The sequence below is a fragment of the Mixophyes fleayi genome, chromosome 1 (assembly GCF_038048845.1).
Source record: "Mixophyes fleayi isolate aMixFle1 chromosome 1, aMixFle1.hap1, whole genome shotgun sequence".
Taxonomy (NCBI): Eukaryota; Metazoa; Chordata; class Amphibia; order Anura; family Limnodynastidae; genus Mixophyes; species Mixophyes fleayi.
This window is the reverse complement of record NC_134402.1, coordinates 428,722,895-428,744,233: the sequence shown is the minus strand read 5'-3', so window position 1 is coordinate 428,744,233 and position 21,339 is coordinate 428,722,895. Positions and strand designations below refer to the sequence as shown.

General features: G+C 42.4%; 1 protein-coding gene across 4 annotated transcripts in view; it reads right to left on the bottom strand.

Moving 5' to 3' along the window:
* C6 (complement C6) overlaps positions 1-21,339 on the bottom strand; it is a 54,227-nt gene that overhangs the window by 19,010 nt on the left and 13,878 nt on the right. For all 4 annotated transcript variants that reach the window (XM_075184101.1, XM_075184097.1, XM_075184112.1 and 1 more), the window contains exons 5-12: positions 20,500-20,638; positions 18,403-18,550; positions 16,818-17,018; positions 11,813-12,053; positions 9,945-10,067; positions 4,493-4,659; positions 3,197-3,422; positions 860-1,031 (exon numbers count right to left, since the gene is read on the bottom strand). In XM_075184101.1, coding sequence (XP_075040202.1) covers positions 860-1,031; positions 3,197-3,422; positions 4,493-4,659; positions 9,945-10,067; positions 11,813-12,053; positions 16,818-17,018; positions 18,403-18,550; positions 20,500-20,638 — 1,417 coding nt within the window. The remainder of the gene's footprint in view (positions 1-859; positions 1,032-3,196; positions 3,423-4,492; positions 4,660-9,944; positions 10,068-11,812; positions 12,054-16,817; positions 17,019-18,402; positions 18,551-20,499; positions 20,639-21,339) is intronic.

Sequence of the window (21,339 nt, the reverse complement as noted above, 5' to 3'; positions counted from 1 at the left end):
TTCTCTAAAACATTCTGTTGGATTGCCATGCATTAACTTGCATAATAGCCTTTTCTGTTTGAACTGTGCTTGTCAGAATGCTCTGTTGTCAGCAAACTACTTTCTGCTAACACAGAGGAGTTCTGTCAAGTGCAAGTCAAACTGAAAAGGTTCCTTTATGTTAGTGCACTGTATTTAAAAAATGCAGCCCAAAGCACTTGTTATAGATGCCGACAATTGATACTAAGTATGGTGATCCAATAACAGCAGTTATACTTAGGTGTCATCCAAGACAGAGGACATGCAGAAGACATTTAAGCTGGGCTATCCCTCCCTGTGCCATGGTCATTTGTGGCTTTTACATGCAGTGTTTTCTGATTATTTGGTTTGGTCCATGCATGGTTGAGATATGGTGTAAACGCAGTAATAGCATAATGACAGCATGATGCTTATAAGATTATACACATGGACATTAGCAGTTGAGTCCCTAGTGCTTTGTGTTACATTTTGTTGAACACATCCTGCAAGACTATTCTTCATGTAGATCAGGCCTGGCCAACCTGTGGCTCGCCAGGTGTTGTGAAACTACAAGTCCCAGCATACCCTGCCAGCTATTAGCTGGCTAGCTGCTGGCAAAGCATGCTGGGACTTGAGGTTTAACAACATCTGGGGAGTCACAGGTTGGCCAGGCCTGATCTAGATAGACCTTTTAATAGTAATTAGTTGAACAGAATGCATCAGAGTACATACTGTATGTTTGTAAGCGCATTCAAGACCTGTTCTGCAAACAAGCTGTAGATCAAGAACTTCAATCATCTCTAATACAGTAGTGATAAAAATACAAAGGAGAATGTATAACAAACATCTAAATATAACTTACTTGTCTTCAAATAGAGCGACATAGCAAGGGTCTCCCTGTGTCAGAGGACCCTCACAGGCTTTGCCCCCGTTTCGGGGTGAAGGATTGTTACATTCCCTCGTCCTTCTTCTAGTTGAATCGGCACCACATGAACTCCAGGATGACCAGCAGCTCCAGGATCCATCAACTACAACTGGAGGATGTACATAAAAATTTAGCGTTGTTAATCAAGATTAAACTTATTGTTATCATCATTGCACGGATGGAATATACTAGTCTCTTACTAGGCTGAAGTGTGAAATGAGATCGCATTACCAGAACAAGTATCGTGGTGGTACATGCAAATACGCTCCTCCATGCAAAATCATAGTGAAGGCATCGCTGGTGACAATGCTGTATGTTTGTCGGCAGGGTTATTGCTGATAACAGGATTTACACTAACCCTTTGATTTATAGGGCAATGTGATTATGAGCCCTACAACCGGTAAAAATACTTTTATTTCCTGCCAATAGGACTCTTTACTCTGTGATAAATAGGGGCCTAAGTATTCAGAGATGCTGATAGTAGATTGTCACAGGGTGGCATTCCCTGAGCTCTGCTGATTTCACAAAGTAGCCCTGTAGAGATGTTACCAGTTTCTGGAGATGACAGCATTGGGACATGTTGCCTATACAGTCTGGTGCCCATATCGTGGACTGGTTACATTCATACAAACTGAAGTGTTCTAAATCGCAGACACTGCTGTAAGTTGTTTTATTAGATCATTTATTTATTACTTTCTGTCTGTGTGCGTCATACAACTGTAACTGTAAGTGTCCATGTTCTTCAATATTGACCAACTGCACAATATAATAACTTTATTCCGGCTAATGCATAGTGAAACCATGACATGATGGAGATTAAATACTCCAAGATCAACCGATACAGGAATGTGCATGACATGCTGAGACGCGCCAGCTAAGCAGCAATGTATCCATGGAAACCATTTTACAATATTGGTAACTATGCTATAGCAGAGTAAAGTTTTGACTTAAGAAGGATCTCCTACTTTTTCTTCTATAGTTGAAGAGCTTAATAAGTTCAGCATTTCCTTGTTATTTTCCTGTATGTTTTCATACCTTGGTGCCCTAGGTGACCGCCTTAGTCTGCTTGGTGGTAACGCTGACCCTGGATCCACTTTTCTACAGCACATGTTATATAATCCTGTATATGCTTACAGTTTTCTAATTAACTACAGTTTATTGCTGAGATTTGCGCTCATGTTCTTCCTATAGCTTTTACTACATTTCTTCTGTGGTTTCACACTTTGATCTTTCTTTATTCATGTGATACTAGAGTAACCCGGCAGTAACCGCTTTAAATTAAACTGATATGTAATGACTAAATTACTTTAGTAGCAGAATTCGAAAACTTTTATATATACTACATTACATGTAGAAATTTTAACAACAGAGTATATTGAATAAATAACTATATTATCAATCACTATATTAAAGGAACTAAAGAATTACTTTATAAAGTACAATATATGTATAAGTTCTTTGATTCATCAAATTTTACATTGCTGTGCATGCTCCCCGCAAGATGCACTGATATATGTGGCTGCAAATAACTGTCACAATTTCCAGACCACCCAGCAGGTCACTTGTTCCAGGTCACCCAGCAGGTGCACAGGGAAAGTTCACTAACTGTCACAGTTTTCAGAGCAACCAGCAGGTACACAGTTGTATTGCTAATTGTTACATTCTCCAAAGGACAATTGAAATGCATTGGCAGGCGGACGTTTTGCAAAATAACTCCGTAACGATGCCACTGATTACAACGTCAATATTTTTCTGAAAATCTACAGACCAAGACCTTTAATTTGGTATATGATGTAATTTGGTATATGATGAACCCTGCTCAGACAGCATAATAGAAATAAGTCCCTCATAAAAGTCATACGTATGCTATTAATGTATAGATGGTGAAAGAAGATTGATATACAGATTTTATCGATCTTTGTATGTTAGTGCTGTGTGTAATTTTCAAAATGGCATACTTGCCCACTCTCCCAGAATGTGCAGGAGAATCCTAAATTCCGGGTAGGTCTCCCTATCTACCTGGGAGAGAAGGCCATTCTACCATATCCAGGCCATTCTTCACTAGGAAGTGGGCAGGACGAGAGCCTTGCAGACGCGTTTTGCTACAAATTATGTTGTTTTGATCCCTCCCTGCGGAAAATGCGTCTTGGAGCCAAAATGATGCTATTTGTGGTGCCACAACCCCTCTGCAATTGACCAGTATGCAATATGATAACAAAACTCAGCACATACATCTTAAATAAGATTATTTCTTGCAGACTGTGTTGCATTTACCTGAATTGTAGTCTGGAGCTCGTTTTTCACAGCTTTCCCCGTACGTCCCAGCCTGACAAACACACAGACACTCTGTGTCCAATAACACAGTTCTGGCATTATTAGGACACTGGGTACACCGACATGGATCAAACGTTCCTGAATACTCATCAAAGGCTTTAAGGAGATTTCGCCGTTTCGTCACCGCACAGGGAATGCCGGTCACTAAATCCACAATGGGCTTCAACTGCAAAATTAATTTACAGCATAAAGTTTGATATTGTCAGCAGCTGTTAAAAACTTATGATAAACTTGTAAAAGCCTAACAAAATGCTGTTTTCTAAGTTAGACGGCTGCACTTCAGAGAGATCCACCAAGAATATCACACCAGTCAATTGTTTTGGTTTAACTACCCTAGTTTTATTGACCAGGTATAAAAATAAACAAACAGAAACAAAAGTCCCTGCCTGTCTGGCTTCTAACGTATATATAGGAACTTCCTCTCTAAAGTGAGGCACCTATACATACAAAACAGCATAACTTACAGATCACAAATTGCAGGAGTCATCTGCCCTCATCTAAAGGTATTCATAGCAGCCTTTTAACAGCATCTCATCAGGTACAACTTGCCAGCTTGTTTGTAAACCCCAAATGGGCCTTATGAATTGAGCCCGCTCTTCTATCTCCATTCATACCCCAGGGACCCTTATACCAGTTATTATTAAAGTCAAACACACTCTTTGGGAAGCTTTCTCCCACATACAGACAGTCTCTCTGTGGTACTTAAAACACAAATGACAGAAATTCAGAACCTATATACCTGCCATTTACTACTTTCTCAGTGCTTCTGTTACACCAGATAATCCAACACAAACCTTGTTTATATTCCTTCATGATAAGGCCAAATGGTTAAGTTCAGGGGCGGATCTTGAAAATTGCTATACCCTGGGCGATTTAGGGGGGGGGGGGGGATTTAGGCCACGCCCCCTTTTTGACATCTAAGGCTGACGGCGGATGCACACTATGTGCAGGTCCGCTCGGCAGTGACAGTATGCTGCCTGGCTGCTATGATTGTGTTTAAAACACAATCATAGCAGCCGGGCAGCACACTGTCATTGTCGAGCGGACCTGCACATACTGTGCAGCCGTCGGCAGCAAGTCCCTGCTAGGGGGGGCGATTGCCCCGATCGCACGCCCCTGGATCCGCCACTGGTTAAGCTGCTGTATATTTTTGTTTCTGGACAGAGAGTGATTTCTTTTGGTAGCATAAATAAATGAATATCTTACAACGTATTTCCTATGTAAAGATGGCGTTACCTCGAAGTTCACTAAGTTGGGGTTATCTGCGAGGGACAAACTCCACTCTGCAAACACATTGTGCTCAGGGAAAGATCCCTTTCTCTGCCATGCTAGCCTGGCGGTATATTCAGCTCGGCCGCCTTTTACGAGGGAGATCGATTTTTCTGACGATTGTAGAAATGAACCTAAATGGGATAAAATAAGACATAAGGGGAGGTAATAGATGGGATTAGAGCGTGACAAGACAATGCTATATACAGGCAGCCATTGTTTAAACAATGCACCACCTATTGTGTAGTTTAATGTGATCCCTATTTTTATCACAAATAAGATTTAAAGAGAAGCTCCGTAACCATATACAAGCAGGATGGTTCTGGACGAGTGCGCATTATATTTCATAGTATGAATTTATGAATTCCTTACAATAAATGAGTAGTAGCTTTATGACTTACAAATGAAAACATTTAAACTTTAGCATTTAATATTGTGGTAAATTTATGCTTAAGCATAATGAGGGGTGTATTTATCAAAGGGAGCTAAGCAGGGAGCTCAAGAGGAATTCAGGGCCCCGGTACAACAACTTCATGGGGCACCCCCTATAGTTCAGCAGGGGAAAAAAATTGCGTCAAAAGTGGTAGTGGGTGTCTTCATACAATTGGGGGCATCATTGGGGTATGGCTAGCAGGTGAAAAACGCTAGGCCACACTCCTACAGAAAAAAACCTGCATTGTTGTATACACCATTGGCTCAAGGGTGCAGTGCCCGATCGCCCGAGCGTGACATATATCCCAGCACTCCTGAATTTCAGGATATTTAGCACCATAGTGTAGTATATAAAGAATGCAGTGTGTACATAAAGAGTTCACAGTCTTGGCCTGCACCTTACATTGGGCAGAACACTCACCAAAAATTGGGATTGTCCCACTAGTATCACAAAATTTCACAGACTGTCCTGCTCTCTCCTACCTGTTCTTGTCACTTTCACCACCTGTGGCTGCAGATTTATTTAGTTTTGCGGCTTTTCTGGATCCTGGAATGTTGGGGGCCCTATTTGGAAAAAATGGGTACATTTAGAAAATTCCAACCAGCCCCAGTGTTAAATCAATTGCACCCACAATTAATAATTAGGCCTTCCTCCAGCCCCAAGATTAAAATAATAGTATTCCCATTTATTAAATAAACCTACTTCCCTCCCTCCAAACAGCCCCAGCAATAAATGAATAGTATTTACATTTCATAAATATACCTATTTCCCGCAACCTTCACTTCCATTAAATAATTCATAGTCACATTTAATAAAGAGACCTTATTCTCCCCAAACTCACTCCACACATTCAATAGCCCCCAAACCACCCCATCTTAAATTAATAGTCCCCACCGGCGGTTCCCAAACTGTGCGCCGCGGCTCCCTGGGGTGCCGCGGCGCTGTCACAGGGGTGCCGCGATCACCTAGAAAAAAAAAGAAAATAGAAAAAACAAACAAAAAAAAAAACAACTTACCCATCATCCAGCGCCGGAACCTCCTCCTCACTGATTGCCGGGGGCGTGACCTCATCATGTCCGGCAGCCTCAGTGAGCAGCAGCAGAGAAGACGTCAGGGAAGAAGGTAAGTGAAGGGGGGCACTGAGAGACACGCTGAAGGGGACAGATAGACGCTGAAGGGGACAGAGAGAGGCTGAAGGGGACAGAGAGAGCCTGAAGGGGACAGATAGACGCTGAAGGGGACAGAGAGACGCTGAAGGGGACAGAGAGACGCTGAAGGGGACAGATAGATGCTGAAGGGGACAGAGAGACACTGAAGGGGACAGAGAAAGGCTGAAGGGGACAGAGAGACGCTGAAGGGGACAGAGAGAGGCTGAAAGGGACAGAGAGAGGCTGAAGGGGACAGAGAGAGGCTGAAGGGGAGAGAGAGAGGCTGAAGGGGACAGATAGACGCTGAAGGGGACAGATAGACGCTGAAGGGGACTGAGAGACACTGAAGGGGACAGAGAGGGGCTGAAGGGGGACACAGAGGGGCTGAAGGGGACAGAGAGAGGCTGAAGGGGACAGAGAGAGGCTGAAGGGGACAGAGAGAGGCTGAAGGGGGACAGAGAGAGGCTGAAGGGGGACACAGGCTGAAGGGGACAGAGAGACACTGAAGGGGGACAGAGAGAGACGCTGAAGGGGGACACAGAGAGGCTGAAGGGGAACACAGAGAGGCTGAAGGGGACAGAGAGACACTAAAGGGGGACACAGAGGCTGAAGGAGGGGGACAGAGCGACAGGCTGAAGGAGGGGGACAGAGAGACAGGCTGAAGGAGGGGGACAGAGACGCTGAAGGAGGGGGACAGAGAGAGACACTGAAGGAGGGGGACAGAGAGAGACACTGAAGGAGGAGGGCAGAGAGAGACACTGAAGGAGGAGGGCAGAGAGACGCTGAAGGAGGGGGATAGAGAGACACTAAAGGAGGGGGACAGAGAGAGACACTGAAGGAGGGGGACAGAGAGAGACACTGAAGGAGGGGGACAGAGAGACGCTGAAGGAGGAGGGAAGAGAGAGACGCTGAAGGAGGGGGACAGAGACGCTGAAGGAGGAGGGGGACAGAGAGAGACACTGAAGGAGGGGGACAGAGAGAGACGCTGAAGGAGGGGGACCGAGAGAGACGCTGAAGGGGGGTCAGAGTGAGATGGCGAAGAGGGGGACACAGGGTGTGAGATGGCGAAGAGGGGGACACAGAGTGATATGATAAAGGGGCACAATGTGATGGTGAAGGGGTCTAAATACATCTTACGTCATTTTGACCCAACTACTTGAAAAACGGGACTACCCGGTAATTATTTTTGCTTAGGGGTGCCTTGGAAAAATTATGGTGACCCTAAGGGTGCCTCGAGCTGAGAAAGTTTGGTAACCACTGGTCCCCACTATTAAATTGCCCCAACATCCCCCCCACAAACAAAATTGCACCCATTAATTAGCCACTACCTACCTCACACATGCACACTACCACAATCCCTCTTTGCCATATCACACACTTTACCACATGCCCCCTGTGCCATCACACATACATTACTGTGCCCCTTTATCATCACCACGCTGTGCCTCCTTATGATCACACTGCACCCTCCATGCTGATTTTCCCCCCTTCACCTGGCTCCCCTTCATCACTCTGTGCCATGCTGCCACTCGTCCCCTTCATCACACTGTTCCATGCTGCCCCCCTTCATCACTCTGTTCCATGCTGCCCTCCTTCATCACACTGTGCCATGCTGCCCTCCTCCCCTTCATCTCACTGTTCCATGCTGCCCCCCTTCATCACTCTGTTCCATGCTGCACCCCTTCATCACAATTTGCCATGCTGCCCCACCTTCATCACTCTGTGCCATGCTGCTCCCCCCTCTCCATCACACTGTGCCATGCTGACCCCCTCCCCTTCATCACACTGTACTATGCTGCCCCCCTTCATCACACTGTGCCATGCTGCCCCCCTTCATCTCTCTGTGCCATGCTGCTCACCGCTCTCCATCACGCTGTGCCATGCTGCTCTCCCCTCTCCATCACATTGTGCCATGCTGCTCCCCCCTCTTCTTCATCCCTGTGCCATGCTGCTCCCCACCTCTCCTTCATCACTGTGCCATGCTGCTCCCCCCTCTCCTTCATCACTGTGCCTTGCTGCCCCCTTCTCCTTCATCACTGTGCCATGCTGCCCCCCCCTCTCCTTCACCACTCGGTGCCTTTCTCCCCCGCCCCCCATCTCATCACTCGGTGCCTCTCCCCCCTCTCCTTCTTCACTTGGTGCCTTTCTCTCCCCTCACCCTCTCTTTCATCACTCTGTGCCTTTCTCTTTCCTCCCCCCTTCTTTATCACTCGGTGCCTTTCTGTTTTCCTCCCCTTGCCTCTGTTTCTTTATTTACCTTTGTATTGGCTTCTTTCATTTCTTCTGTCTTGGTCTTTTCTGCCCCGCTCCTCACTGAATGTCGGGTGTGATGTGATGATGTCACGCCCGACATTCAGTGCGAACGGAGCAGAGAGGAAGGAAGAGGGACGCCGGTACCACGATCATGTAAGTATTTCTTTGTTTGTTTGTTTTTTTCTTACCCTGTTCCCCCCACCTAGCCCCCTGCAAAAAATTATAATAAAAAAAAGAAAAAGAAAAAACATTTTAGGAGTTAAAGAAAAAAAATAAAAATGAGAAAAAATAAACGGGCGGCAGTGAGGGCCCAGGTAATTTGTACCTGCCCCACCCCTCTCAACGGCCCTGGAGGTAAGCCATAAATCTGGCGAAGACGGGAAGTTGATGGACTATCGCCAGCCAGAACTCTCCTTCCTCATATCACTATAATCATCTCAGGATGGTGAAAGTCGGATGAAAAAAACATATGTTCAGTTTTTGGCTTTTTTTTAAAAGTTTTGGGTTTATTTTTAGATGGATACTCTCCCAGAATGTCCGAGAGTCTCACGAATTCTGAACCCCCAAGAGACCAGGTCGCCCTCCTCGCGTCCTGCCTACTTCCTAGTGAAGTGAGCAGGATGGGGGGGTTCAAAGACACGATTCATCCTGGCTCCTCCTCCGCAAAGCTCTGAGGTGCTCACGGATTTACTCCTTGTTGGGGGGGGGGGGGCGGCAAGGCAAAATTACATGATACATATATGGATGAGGATGGGTTCATAGCACCTTTGGACGGCCTGTGAAATCAAGTCCTTTTGGGGGGATGAAAAGTCTGTACACCTATCGGTAAAATGGAGAGAACCTCTCTAAATTAACCTTTTCCACCCCACAGCTAGAAACTATCAGTATTTATCTTGCATTAGCTGCCCTTGAAGTTTCTTAGAACCAGAATGATTTAACCTAACTTTTTAAAAAATAAAATAAAAAAAATGTGGCCCAGCATACGCTAGATCGCCATGGGCACACTCTAGGGACAGCCCGATTGCACAGATTTTGCAGATCTTACATCTGGTTACATCTGTGACAACTGTGACAGTCCTGTACACGGTGTGGCACAGACTCACTAGTTCTTGGCAAGAAACCTTCCTAAATATAGTATGATGAGATAGCATTTGCATGCCAAGGGATATGTTACAATCTATTAGTACTGAAGGACCCTTTAGATATTTTTAGACTTTTTGCTTTGTGCAGTTAATTCTAACTGAACTATGCAGTCTGTTTCTTTAAAAAATGAATGGATTTTACTATATAAATATACTATTTTAATGTTCCTACTGTCTTTGTGTTAGAGTGTGAGGCTGGCTCCTTCTTCAGGGCTGTATTGATCATAATGACAATCTAGGCACCCACATAAGTGGCACTATTCAGAGGAGCATACAGATATAAAATCATTGAATAAAATATTTGCAGATATGTGCTAACTTTACAATTATGAATTGTTATCCTCATTCACAATTGGAACCTAACAAAAAGTGTTCCTCCCCCGTAGACCGTCATTCACTAGATCATTCTTTAAGAGCTAAGTGCATTGTAAATGTTCACTTACCTTCATAACGCTCTGTCATCCTGTTGGTTTCGCATCTCTCTCTCACTGTTTTTTTCTTAAAAAACAAAATTCGCCTAGTGGTTTCCGTTCTTGAACATTCCTTTGATTCTTCTACAGTTAGACCTGTTAAAAGATACTTTGTAAAAATAGAACTTAATAACTGATCCCCCCGGCCCTAATAGCAGTCTGACTGAGCGCTGCCCCCCTGCCCCCCGGGCCAGCCCGCCTCTGTATGGAGTGTGCAGAGTCACAATCTTTTCAGCAGATGGTTATGACAGATGAAGAGCACAGATCTGAGGGTAAATCGTGTAAAATGTGTATAATGTGTATACATGAATCGGCAAGCTAATCAGGACTTATTTTTTTTCCCAGTCGTTGGTAAGATTGTTAAGGATATCGCATCGGGAGAAATTTTCTGTAGCGCGTACCCAGTCCTGCTTGCAGTATGTTAAATGTTGTCATGAGTTTAAATTACCAAACTTTTCTACAATTACATTTTCATACAACAGAGGATGTGGCTTTTGGCTGCCAAAGTGTCACCCTATTGAATTGCCAATATTTTTATATTCTTCACAGTGAAGCAATGCGGATTGTTCCTTTTCTGAGATTCTGCGCAGTTTAACTTACCTATAAACCTTCATTTGGACATTTAGGATATTTTATTAATAAAGTAGTGGGGTCTCAAGAAGAGTTATGCCTTACTAAGGTGTTATTTACGTTCCAATTCTTCCATTTGTCGGTGATATTTTGGTCAGATTAGCTGCATTCCACGTGTTCCAAATCACTGTGTATTTTGAACGTATATTATAGCTATTTCGTTTAATCAGTCACACATTCTTACAACAGAACTTGCAACTGTTCTATCTTCTATCTTCTTTTTTTCAACATCAGTATTTTTATTAAATTGTTATCAAACTTGAGGGGAACAGAAAACAAAATAGGTAGGATAGGGGATACATAGGAAACAGAAAGAGAGGAAGGGTACATCCAAAAATATACAGGTAGGTTAATTGGCCACTGACAATATTAACACTAGTCTGTGTCTATGTGCGTGTGTTAGGAAATTTAGACTGTAAGCTCCAATGGGGCAGGGAATGATGTGAATGTCAAATATTCTCTGTATAGCACTGCGGAATTGGTGACGCTATAGAAATTAATGATGATGATTAGGATGATAGCGTGAAATGAGCACAATAGAAAAATCATGTCAGCGAAAATAATTCCTGTGTAACGGATAGCATATCTTTAACAATTTCTGGACTCGCTAATGCACTTATGGATCTCAGTTTGCGATGGTTGTGGTAACTCTAACATAGAAATATACTGTGGCTTCATCTAGGTTGTAGACTAGGTATGTGATCCCTCACCATCCAAGACATATTCATGCCTACTAAACCATTTTATTATGGGCAAGAAAGTCACAGATGGAATAGGGCATACCAAGCGCTTCCATCTCAAGGCTGCGATTTAATGTTTTAATGATATTAAGAGTTGGCGGTAAAGGGTTTTTCCAGTTTTGGACAATAATTGCCCTGGTGACTATTAAAATGTGTCCTAAAATAAATATATTGAATTAGGAATAGGAATTTGTCTAGGAATCTCTTTGGGGTAAGAAAGGGTAATGTACAAAAAAGGTACATCATCTTAAGTAGTAGCATTATCTTGAAAACTGATTTTCTACCTAACCAGGAGACTTCACAGCACATCCATGATTTGGTGAGCTGTAGCAACAGCAGCAGAAAGTTTATGTCTACTATGTTATCCAGATTAGGGGTGATTTGTATGCCCATATAAGGAAGGGCAGAATCTAGGGACATTAATCGGGAGATCATTAGACTTGGACTATGATTCTTATTTGAATAAAATACCTGAATTTTTCAGTTCTTCTGCGCTATACTGGTAGAGAAGGTCATATGATCCACCCATTGTGCCTTTGGTGACATAATGGGTACCGAAATTCTCAAATATTCTACTATAGAGTGGATAGTTGTATTCCAGAGGCAGCTGATTAAGACTCTGCAGAAAGACATCCGATAGCCAGAGGTTGTCCTTCTTCATGTGGAATTCTGACACCGAGATCACTTTATTGATCCTAATGAAATTAGAATTCTAGAAAGGAAACATATGATTCATTGTTTACCTTTTGTTATCAGCATCAGACGGCTTTCTTTACATGTGTTAAATTTGTTAGATACAAATCTATAAATTCAAGGTTAACTATCATAAAACTGTGATTATAAAAAAAGATATCACATTGCATATTGTTTCTATTAAAATGGGGTATTCCATTACATTATTAAATTCCCTCCTTTCAGAATAAGACTGGTTACCCACTGTGGGTTAAGAAAATGTAATCACTTCTGACAAGTGTTGGTAATCTGTGCTTGCACTTGGTGGCAGTAGCAAACAAATCTGGTGCTTTAGGTAATGGACCATGTGGTCCGTTTCCATCAGCAACCAACCCCACCCTCAACTAACTCTCTCTGCCTTCTCAACCATATATTCCAAACTGTTAACAAAATAAAGTCATATAAAAAAAACAAAACAATATAAAATGTATTTTATTCCACACTAAACAACAATCTCAAATTGGTCTGGTCAGTAAAGCTCATTCAAGTGTTGAAGTTTATTGGATCAAAAGTAGAGATGGGCGGGTCCGGTTCTCCGAGAACCGAACCCACCCGAACTTTGGGTATCCGAGTACCGAGCTGAGCAGCTCGGTACTCTCCCGCCCATTCCGAATCCAAATCGAGGCCGAACGTCATTGTGACGTCGTCGGATCTCGGGGCTCGGTTCTCGCGATACTTCAACTTTATAAATACACGCCTCCACAGCAATCCATCGCCATTTGACAGAGGGAGAGAGCAGGGTGTAGTCATAGGCTAATTAGAGCAGGGACAGAGAATACAATATTGTTCTTGCAATTGCTCTAACCAAAATCGCTAGTGCAGAGAGGAGGATAGAGGTTTATTATTTTTTCTTCATATTTGGCACTCCCGAGCGCTTTTGGGGTGTCCCCAATAATTGTGCATAAATATTTCTGGCTGTCAAAAGTCATATCTGTCAGCAGTATCTACTAAATAATTTGTAGCACTCCTCAGTGCTTTTGGGGTGTCCTCCCTAATTGTGCATTAATATTTCTGGCTGTCAAAAGTCATATCTGTCAGCAGTATCTACTAAATAATTTGTAGCACTCCTCAGTGCTTTTGGGGTGTCCTCCCTAATTGTGCATTAATATTTCTGGCTGTCAAAAGTCATATCTGTCAGCAGTACCTACTAAATAATTTTTAGCACACCTCAGTGCTTTTGGGGTGTCCTCCCTAATTGTGCATTAATATTTCTGGTTGTCAAAAGTCATATCTGTCAGCAGTATCTACTAAATAATTTGTATGAACTCCTCAGTGCTTTTGGGGTGTCCTCCCTAATTGTGCATTAATATTTCTGGCTGTCAAAAGTCATATCTGTCAGCAGTATCTACTAAATAATTTGTAGCACTCCTCAGTGCTTTTGGGGTGTCCTCCCTAATTGTGCATTAATATTTCTGGCTGTCAAAAGTCATTTCTGTCAGCAGTATCTACTAAATAATTTTTAGCACACCTCAGTGCTTTTGGGGTGTCCTCCCTAATTGTGCATTAATATTTCTGGCTGTCAAAAGTCATATCTGTCAGCAGTATCTACCAAATAATTTTTAGCACTCCTCAGTGCTTTTGGGGTGTCCTCCCTAATTGTGCATTAATATTTCTGGCTGTCAAAAGTCATATCTGTCAGCAGTATCTACTAAATAATTTTTAGCACTCCTCAGTGCTTTTGGGGTGTCCTCCGTAATTGTGCATTAATATTTCTGGCTGTCAAAAGTCATATCTGTCAGCAGTATCTACTAAATAATTTTTAGCACTCCCCAGTGGTTTGCGCTCAGAATGGATTCAAAGCAGTCCACATATGATCTGAATGAGCAACCAGGTTCTGTCACCAGTCCTGATGTTAGTGTTCCCAGTACGTCATCTGGCCAAGGCGATGTCAAACAACAGAGTGTTTCCAAATTAGTGCAAAAAACAAAAACCAAAAAAAAATTTACTGTATTGAAGCGAAAAAGAAGTGTAACTGAGCAAAAGTTAAGTGACGATAAAAAAAAAATTGCAAGCATGCCATTCTACACACGCAGTGGCAAAGAGAGAATGAGGCCTTCACCTTTGGGTATTAGTGGCAGATCCCAAAAAGTTACCCAGCCTACAATTGGTGCACAACTACTGTTAAGCGTCAAAGCCGAGCTGCAAGATAACAGTGAGGCATTACAGGAGAATATTTGCTCTGATTCACAAATGACAACAATCCCTATGGAGAGTCCATCCAACAGTGGGATGTCTAATCGTGAGCATTCTGCTGATGTGTGCCTTAATAGCCCGAGTGTAGCCGGTGATACCCAAATTGAGGATGCCACTTTGGAATTAGAAGATGATGAGGGGGAGATTTATGTAGGCGACGAGGGCGCTAATGATGATGTTGATGATTATGATGCAGACAGATACCAAATTGCCTTTCTCAATTTCTATTTATATTCTAGATTATATAACGGCTGAATAGTTTTCTATTTTACTCCTAGTGGAGAGAGGATCTGATGCAGACAGATACCAAACTGCCTTTGTCCATTTCAATTTATATTGTACAGTATATAACGGCTGAATTTATTAGTATTTTATACAAGTGGAGGGGGGCCTAGAGAGACAGAAACCAAACTGGCTTTCTCCATGTCAATTAATATTGTACAGTCTATAACGGCTGGATTTTTTGGTATTTTATACAAGTGGAGGGGGGCCTAGAGAGACAGAAACCAAACTGGCTTTCTCCATGTCAATTAATATTGTACAGTCTATAATGGCTGAATTTTTTGTTTTTTTAAAAAAGTGGAGGGGGGCCTTGAGAGACAGAAAGCAAACTGTCTTTTTCCATTTCTTTACATATTTAACTATGAGTGTAGGGTGTAATATACATCCAAAGACGATGGCTGCATTGCCAATATGCATAGATGGAGAGGAAGACAATCTGTTTTGTGTGTAGAATAGGCCTACCAACGAAGAATTAAACAGTTTTTTTGGATGATTTATTACCTCAACAATTAGATTACTTATCTCTAAAACAGTTGGAGCACTAAATTGGGTTATTTTAGGCACAAAAACATGTATTTTCCAACAAAATAGCAAAACAAAACCAAACAAACCCAAAACCAAAACCAAAACACGCAATGGCGGTTTTGCAAAACCAAAACCAAAACCAAAACACGACGGTAATCCAGATCCAAAACCGAATCCAAAACCAAAACACGGGGGTCAGTGACCATCTCTAATCAAAAGGCTGTAAGACTTCAGGCACGTTGTTGTCGTGCTGTCAATTCTTTTTAGTATAAAGGAGGGGAACAAACTATAACAAAAACACAAAACTTTTGGAGAACAAGATTCCAACTGTCTCCCCGTCCCGCTTAGATAGTGATGCCATCCAGCATACTCTGGGTCCTTCAAGTCATTGCTCCAACTCCCCAACCAGCAGTCCCCAGGCCTAGCCCCAAGATTAGTCCCAGCACAGGCACTAGGCCTAGTCCCAGGCCACTGCCCAGATGTAGTCACTGTCCAGGCCCGAGGCCAAGCCCCAGTACTGGCTCCAGCCCAGGTTTTAGGCCATGCACTAGATCTTAGACCAGACCACAATCCAGGCCCACTACCAGCACCAAGCCTTATTTCAGTCCCAGGTCTGCTGGAAGGACGCAGCAAATAGGGAGCAGTCTTGATTCCAGCTCCAGGCCTTAGTCATGCCCCAAATTCCCAGCTGGCATGCAATGAGCAGTACAGTGTTGTTCGTTTACTCTGCTATGTAGTAGTTAATGGTTAGGCCTGCCCAGGCAAGTTTAGTGTTGAACTTGTAGGTTGCAGGTTGTGCCCACTTGCAGGTATTCACCAGCTTACAGTGAGCATTTCAGTTGAAGTCACCTCTAGATGGTGAGGGTAGGTATTCACAGAACATGAGGGAAGGAGCAGAAGACAGCAAACTCGTGGAGATCGTTTCTTGGACAGAATCTTTGGGTAGGGACGTGTATCTCCAGATGGTTTCCGTGGAGTTGTGCAGAAGGCCGTCTGGCTGATGCCCAACCTCAGCCGTTTGGTTTCTCCAGACAGTTGAGAGTAAATCTGATGCCGTTACAGTGGACTTACACTTAAGCCACCCCTAGTCCACTCATGGCACTCCACCACATCATTTTTAAAATTCAACATCACTGTTTAGTAAACTATCCCTGGATGTGATATGTGGTGAGAGGCGCTGTGCATTAGCTTTGTATCTTAGATTGTACGCTCCTTTGAGCAGGGTCATCTCTCCTCCTGTCTCCACCACTTTTAACTCTGCTCTCCAGCTATCAGCCCTCCTCCTCGAGGACCCTCTCCCCCCCGCCCCCCCATACCCTCTCGCTCCCTCCTCTCCCTCTGGGAGTTTCCCTGTCACCCGTGCCCTCCCTTCTGGGCTCCGTCGTATGCGGACTCTCCCCTCCCGCTACCCTAGCGTTGAGCTCATTGAGTTACTGTGATTATTGTTTACTGTACTGTGCTGTCTCACCTTGTATTGTAATTTTGTTTGTCCCGGAACGGCGCCACGGACACCTAGTGGCGCCCTATAAATAAAAATTAATAATAATAATAATAATAATATCTCACATTTAATTAAAATACATCTATATATTTTCTCTATAATGATCCCTATAGTGATCCCTCATAATGATCTCTCATAACCATGTTTATGGGTATGACCCTGTGACAGCCCATGCAGTGCTGCATTGCATTCTAAGTTTTGAGAATAACTTGAAGTATCACTAAATTACTATATTAACTATACCTTTTTGTAAGAGGCACTTAAAGCTTCCTTAAAAGACGATGATGATGTCCTTCTTGTCTTACTTTTCACACTGAATAACACTGGAATTCCAATATAGCTTTGATGAGATCCAAGACCTGATCCTTGACGGCTACTGTCATGATTAAAATTGATCAGATCATTGTAGAAATCAGATGAGACATCATCTTCTAAATTTTCCACCTGCAGAAAAACATGTTAAAAAGACAATATAACAAAATATTAATTCCTTATTTTTTTATTACATTAGATTTTAGGTGTATTTGAATAGGGTTAGCACATCTTTTGTATTCATTCTTCATCTGCTATTTGTAGCCAGCATTTTTCACCTGCAGGGTACCATGTTTAAGGGAAAATATACTAAATAATTACTCTTTTTAGGTGCCTTTGAATAGGGACTTAATGCACAACACAAACATTTTTAGTTTTTTTGTGCCGCAGCACCGAGTTCTACCCAGTATACTGCAAGGAACAAGCCTACTCTCTGCTTGTAGAAGATGCATCTGCAAATTAGGAACACACACAGGTCAGTGGGGAGGTTGAAAATTCTGAAGCCAAAGTGTGAACGTCATTTCAAAATTCAAGTTCCTACCCCTTCAGAAACACCCCTTTCATTAATTTACAACATTTCTATTTTTCTCCTAAAATACCGTTCCTTTAGCCTCATTTATTGCTTCAATTAGTCATGAATGAGGAGACATCAGTACTGGTGTTATTACATGTGGTACTTTTGCTCGTGTGAAGGTTTTCATTTCAATGCTCCAAGTGCATTTCTAAATGCGCGTCACTGCCAAAATAGACATGAAGGCACAAAATGCACAGCTCTAAAATTGCAGGATGAGATATCCTCCGTACAGCGCTGCGGAATTGATGGTGCTATACTAATAAATGGTGATGATGATGATGAACAGCTCTAAACTGGTGCAAGATTCAAGTCCTTTTGCGGAGTGGAAATGACCACACGCTCCTCTGCAGAGCAAGGGTCGGCCCTAATAATGTTTTTTCTCTTCCCTCAACATTATTTTAATAATTTTGCTCCACAAAATGAAATCTTGTATTTGTGCAGCTCCCCACTGGTGTTTCTTCTGTGCCTTGGGTGTGGAAATTTTGGCTCCTTAGCAAACTTTGCTTTATTGCTTGGCAAAGCCATATACTTTAGAAGAAATTTAGGTGCACTTAAGCAAATGGAAACACATAGAAGAACCAAAGCTGGATTTAGACTGTGCCTTATATTGAAACTGGTTCAGTCCCATTTAATGGCTCCCTCTACTTTTGTAGGTGATAGGTCTACTTTAGTATTACCCTGCTCAGTGTAAGCTATATTGCAGCTCGTTAGTTAATACAAATACGCATAAAAAAAAGTTTTGAAGTAAAAAAAAGTACATGTACAAAAGTAAACAAGAAAACATTTTCATTTATAATTAGGAAGACAATTTGACATTTTTAAGAGTTTATGAAAATTGTCTTCAAATGATAACAACTTTGGAAAATGTTTTCTAAGAGTGAATTAATAAATCAATAGAAAAACCTCCAAATACGAAAGATTTTAAAAATGAGCACCTTGTACCTGAAATGTAATATTTGCCAAATTGGCAGGGACGCGATACAACACTCTGCTTGCTCCTGTTCCGTTTCCTGAAATAGTTTCACGCTTTCCACCGAAAAATTCATTATCGAGAATCTGACCTCTACTTTCCCCGGACAGGTAGTTATACCTACGAACCATACACAGGGTAACAATTATGAATCATGCAGTAAATAAAAAGTGGTGAAAATTAAGGCTGCTATAAAGGTATTCTAACCTCTTGAAGTTTATATGCTTAATAATGTCTACTGCAGAGGACTAAATATACTAGATCTAGCTTTATATTATTTTATAAGCCAAATTAGGTATTCTGCTATCTTTCATGCTTGCAAATCTGCCATAACCCCAATAACGTAATGCCCTGCACACAATGATATAATAACTTTCTCTGCCATTAGGTCATGTGCCCAATTCACATGTGGATTGATTATAACACATGAATAAGCCTAAAAGGAGGGATTTGGGATGAGATAAGGGAATTATGGTCCCAGGACAAATAATCACGGCAGTTTACTGAATGGTAAACAGAAACCACATGAAATCATGTAACATATTTATTTTATATTTATTTCCTAATATTTAAATTAGATAGAAACGAAGAATGCAATTTTATGAAAAGAAACATAACATATTACAAAGTGATATATTCGTGGTAGATAACATGTTTTGGTAAGTGGTAGTACAGAACGAGCTTCACTATTTTACTGTATTTTCCTTTAGTTGTCACTACATGCTGCCATATTTTTGCAAAAAGCCATCAAAATCTCACTGTCTGGAATGAAAAAAAACGGCCTTATTATCAGCTTTGTATGGTAAAGCATATGTTCTTTACATTTCATGGCATGTATAACAATAGTAGGAAGAACATTTTTTTATATAGTAATATAAACAAGTCTGAAAGATCCTTAGCACAGGGGGTTCAAAGAAGTTAAAATTATACTTGCCTGCCCCCCACAGCTAATTCCTGTCAGTGGTGGACAGTGTAGGGGACAGTTTCATCCATTGCCTACAGAGGCATCCTGAAGAGTCATGGGATTATGGAGAAGACACTTAAAGGGCCATTCTCCCCCATTCTGTCACCTACAAACTCAGGGGTACCATCATTAATAGTCAGCACTTCCTGGTTTGGATGGTCACATGTTCATAGCTGGGAGTTTGCACTGCAGCTGTGTCCGAGCAACAAGTTACCACTTGGCATCTGGCTCTCCCTGTGTATCCTTGTGCTGCATTCTGGTGTTTCTCTGTTATGACCAATCTGCTTTTGGACATCCATTCTGCTGTCTGTGCTTCTGTGTATCCAACCCGGCTACCCATACCGACCACTCTGTTGTCTGTGCTCCTGTGTATCCAACCCGGCTACCCATACCGACCACTCTGTTGTCTGTGCTCCTTTGTATCCAACCCGGCTATCCATACTGACCACTCTGCTGTCTGTGCTTCTGTGTATCCAACCCGGCTATCCATACCTCCAGCAGCGAAATCCATCGCGCCTTGCGGCGGTTCTTGGAGGGTTCGTTAGACTCCGGCCCTTGCGAAGGCCAGCGCTAACACTGACTGAAAGAAATCTCCTGAGAGGCGTAACAGAAGTCCAGGAATTGGGGAGAAAGGCACAGATCTCACCTGTTCTGGCTTCAAAAATCCGGGATTGAAAGATGGAGTCCCCTCTTTGAAATGATATATCCCCTTAGTATATATTGTATAGATTGTTAAGTGATCAAAGTTTTGGTGTTTTGGGACTGATGCCAAAGCAAGAACACAAATTATTTCATGGTGGAGTTTAGAAAAAAATACACATATTTGCTTTTAGTTCACTTTCTTGCAATTTCAAGTAATTGTAATGTGACCATTTCCCAAAGTGCCAAATTAGGCTCAGCCTCAGCCTCCATGAAGGGACTCGCTGATATCTCTTGTTCCAAGTGAAGGCTGCAACCTACAATATGGCTTCATTCCACAGTATACCTCAGTGATGTCTCTAGTTTATAGTGAACTGACTGGATTCTTACTTTAATTGGCAACATTAATACTTACAATAATGATTTGTGACATTACTGTTATTGATTACAAATGAAGTCTCCTTACCCGTTTCCCATAAGTTGAACTCCTGGGATGTACTCATAAGTTCTCCTGGTTACTGGCCTCTTCCTACAGTCTTTTTCATCAGAATTGTCTTTACAATCATTGTCTCCATTGCATTTTAGTTTTGGGTCGATGCAGCGACCTGTTTTGTAGAAGCAAGAAATTTCAAATCACAAAGAAGTATTTTCTTTCATACATAATATTTAATTCTTAAAAGATAATTCAATTTTCCCCCCACCAAAAAAACCCAAAAAACAAAAGAGTTTCTGCGCACGTGCCCGCGCATGCGCAGCAGCTCTGTTTAGGCATCACTGTACTATACAGCAGCCATGGCACTGTCAACGAAGCCTCCGCGGCACTGCTGTATACAATACTGCACCACCGCGGATGCTTCTTTGACAGCGCCGCGGCTGCTGTATAGTACAGTGCCGCTTGTAGGGGCGCTTCTTTAGCGGCGGGGAGGGGTTTCTGGAGACCCAGAACCCCCCCCCTGCGTGCGCCCCTGGAGTGTGGTGATTGGATATAATAGCCTAGAGAGGTTTAGAGAGTGGTTCAGGAATTTGATAAATTTGCCTAAAGAGGTGATTTTCAAGTAACGCTTGAAGGTTTGGAGGCAAAGAGGAAAGTCCTATTGTATGGGGGAAAGGGGGGGGGGGTTTCATGGAGTGGGTGTAGCCCAAAAAAATGCCTGTAATTGGGAAAGGGTGCAGGTAATGAGTGTGGATGAGAGGAACATATGTTGTACAGAGCAGAGGGGTTGAGTTGGGAAACATTTTGAGACCATGCAGAGATGTTTGTTGATGTAGTGTTTATAGCCTTATATATTAGGATGAGTATTTTATA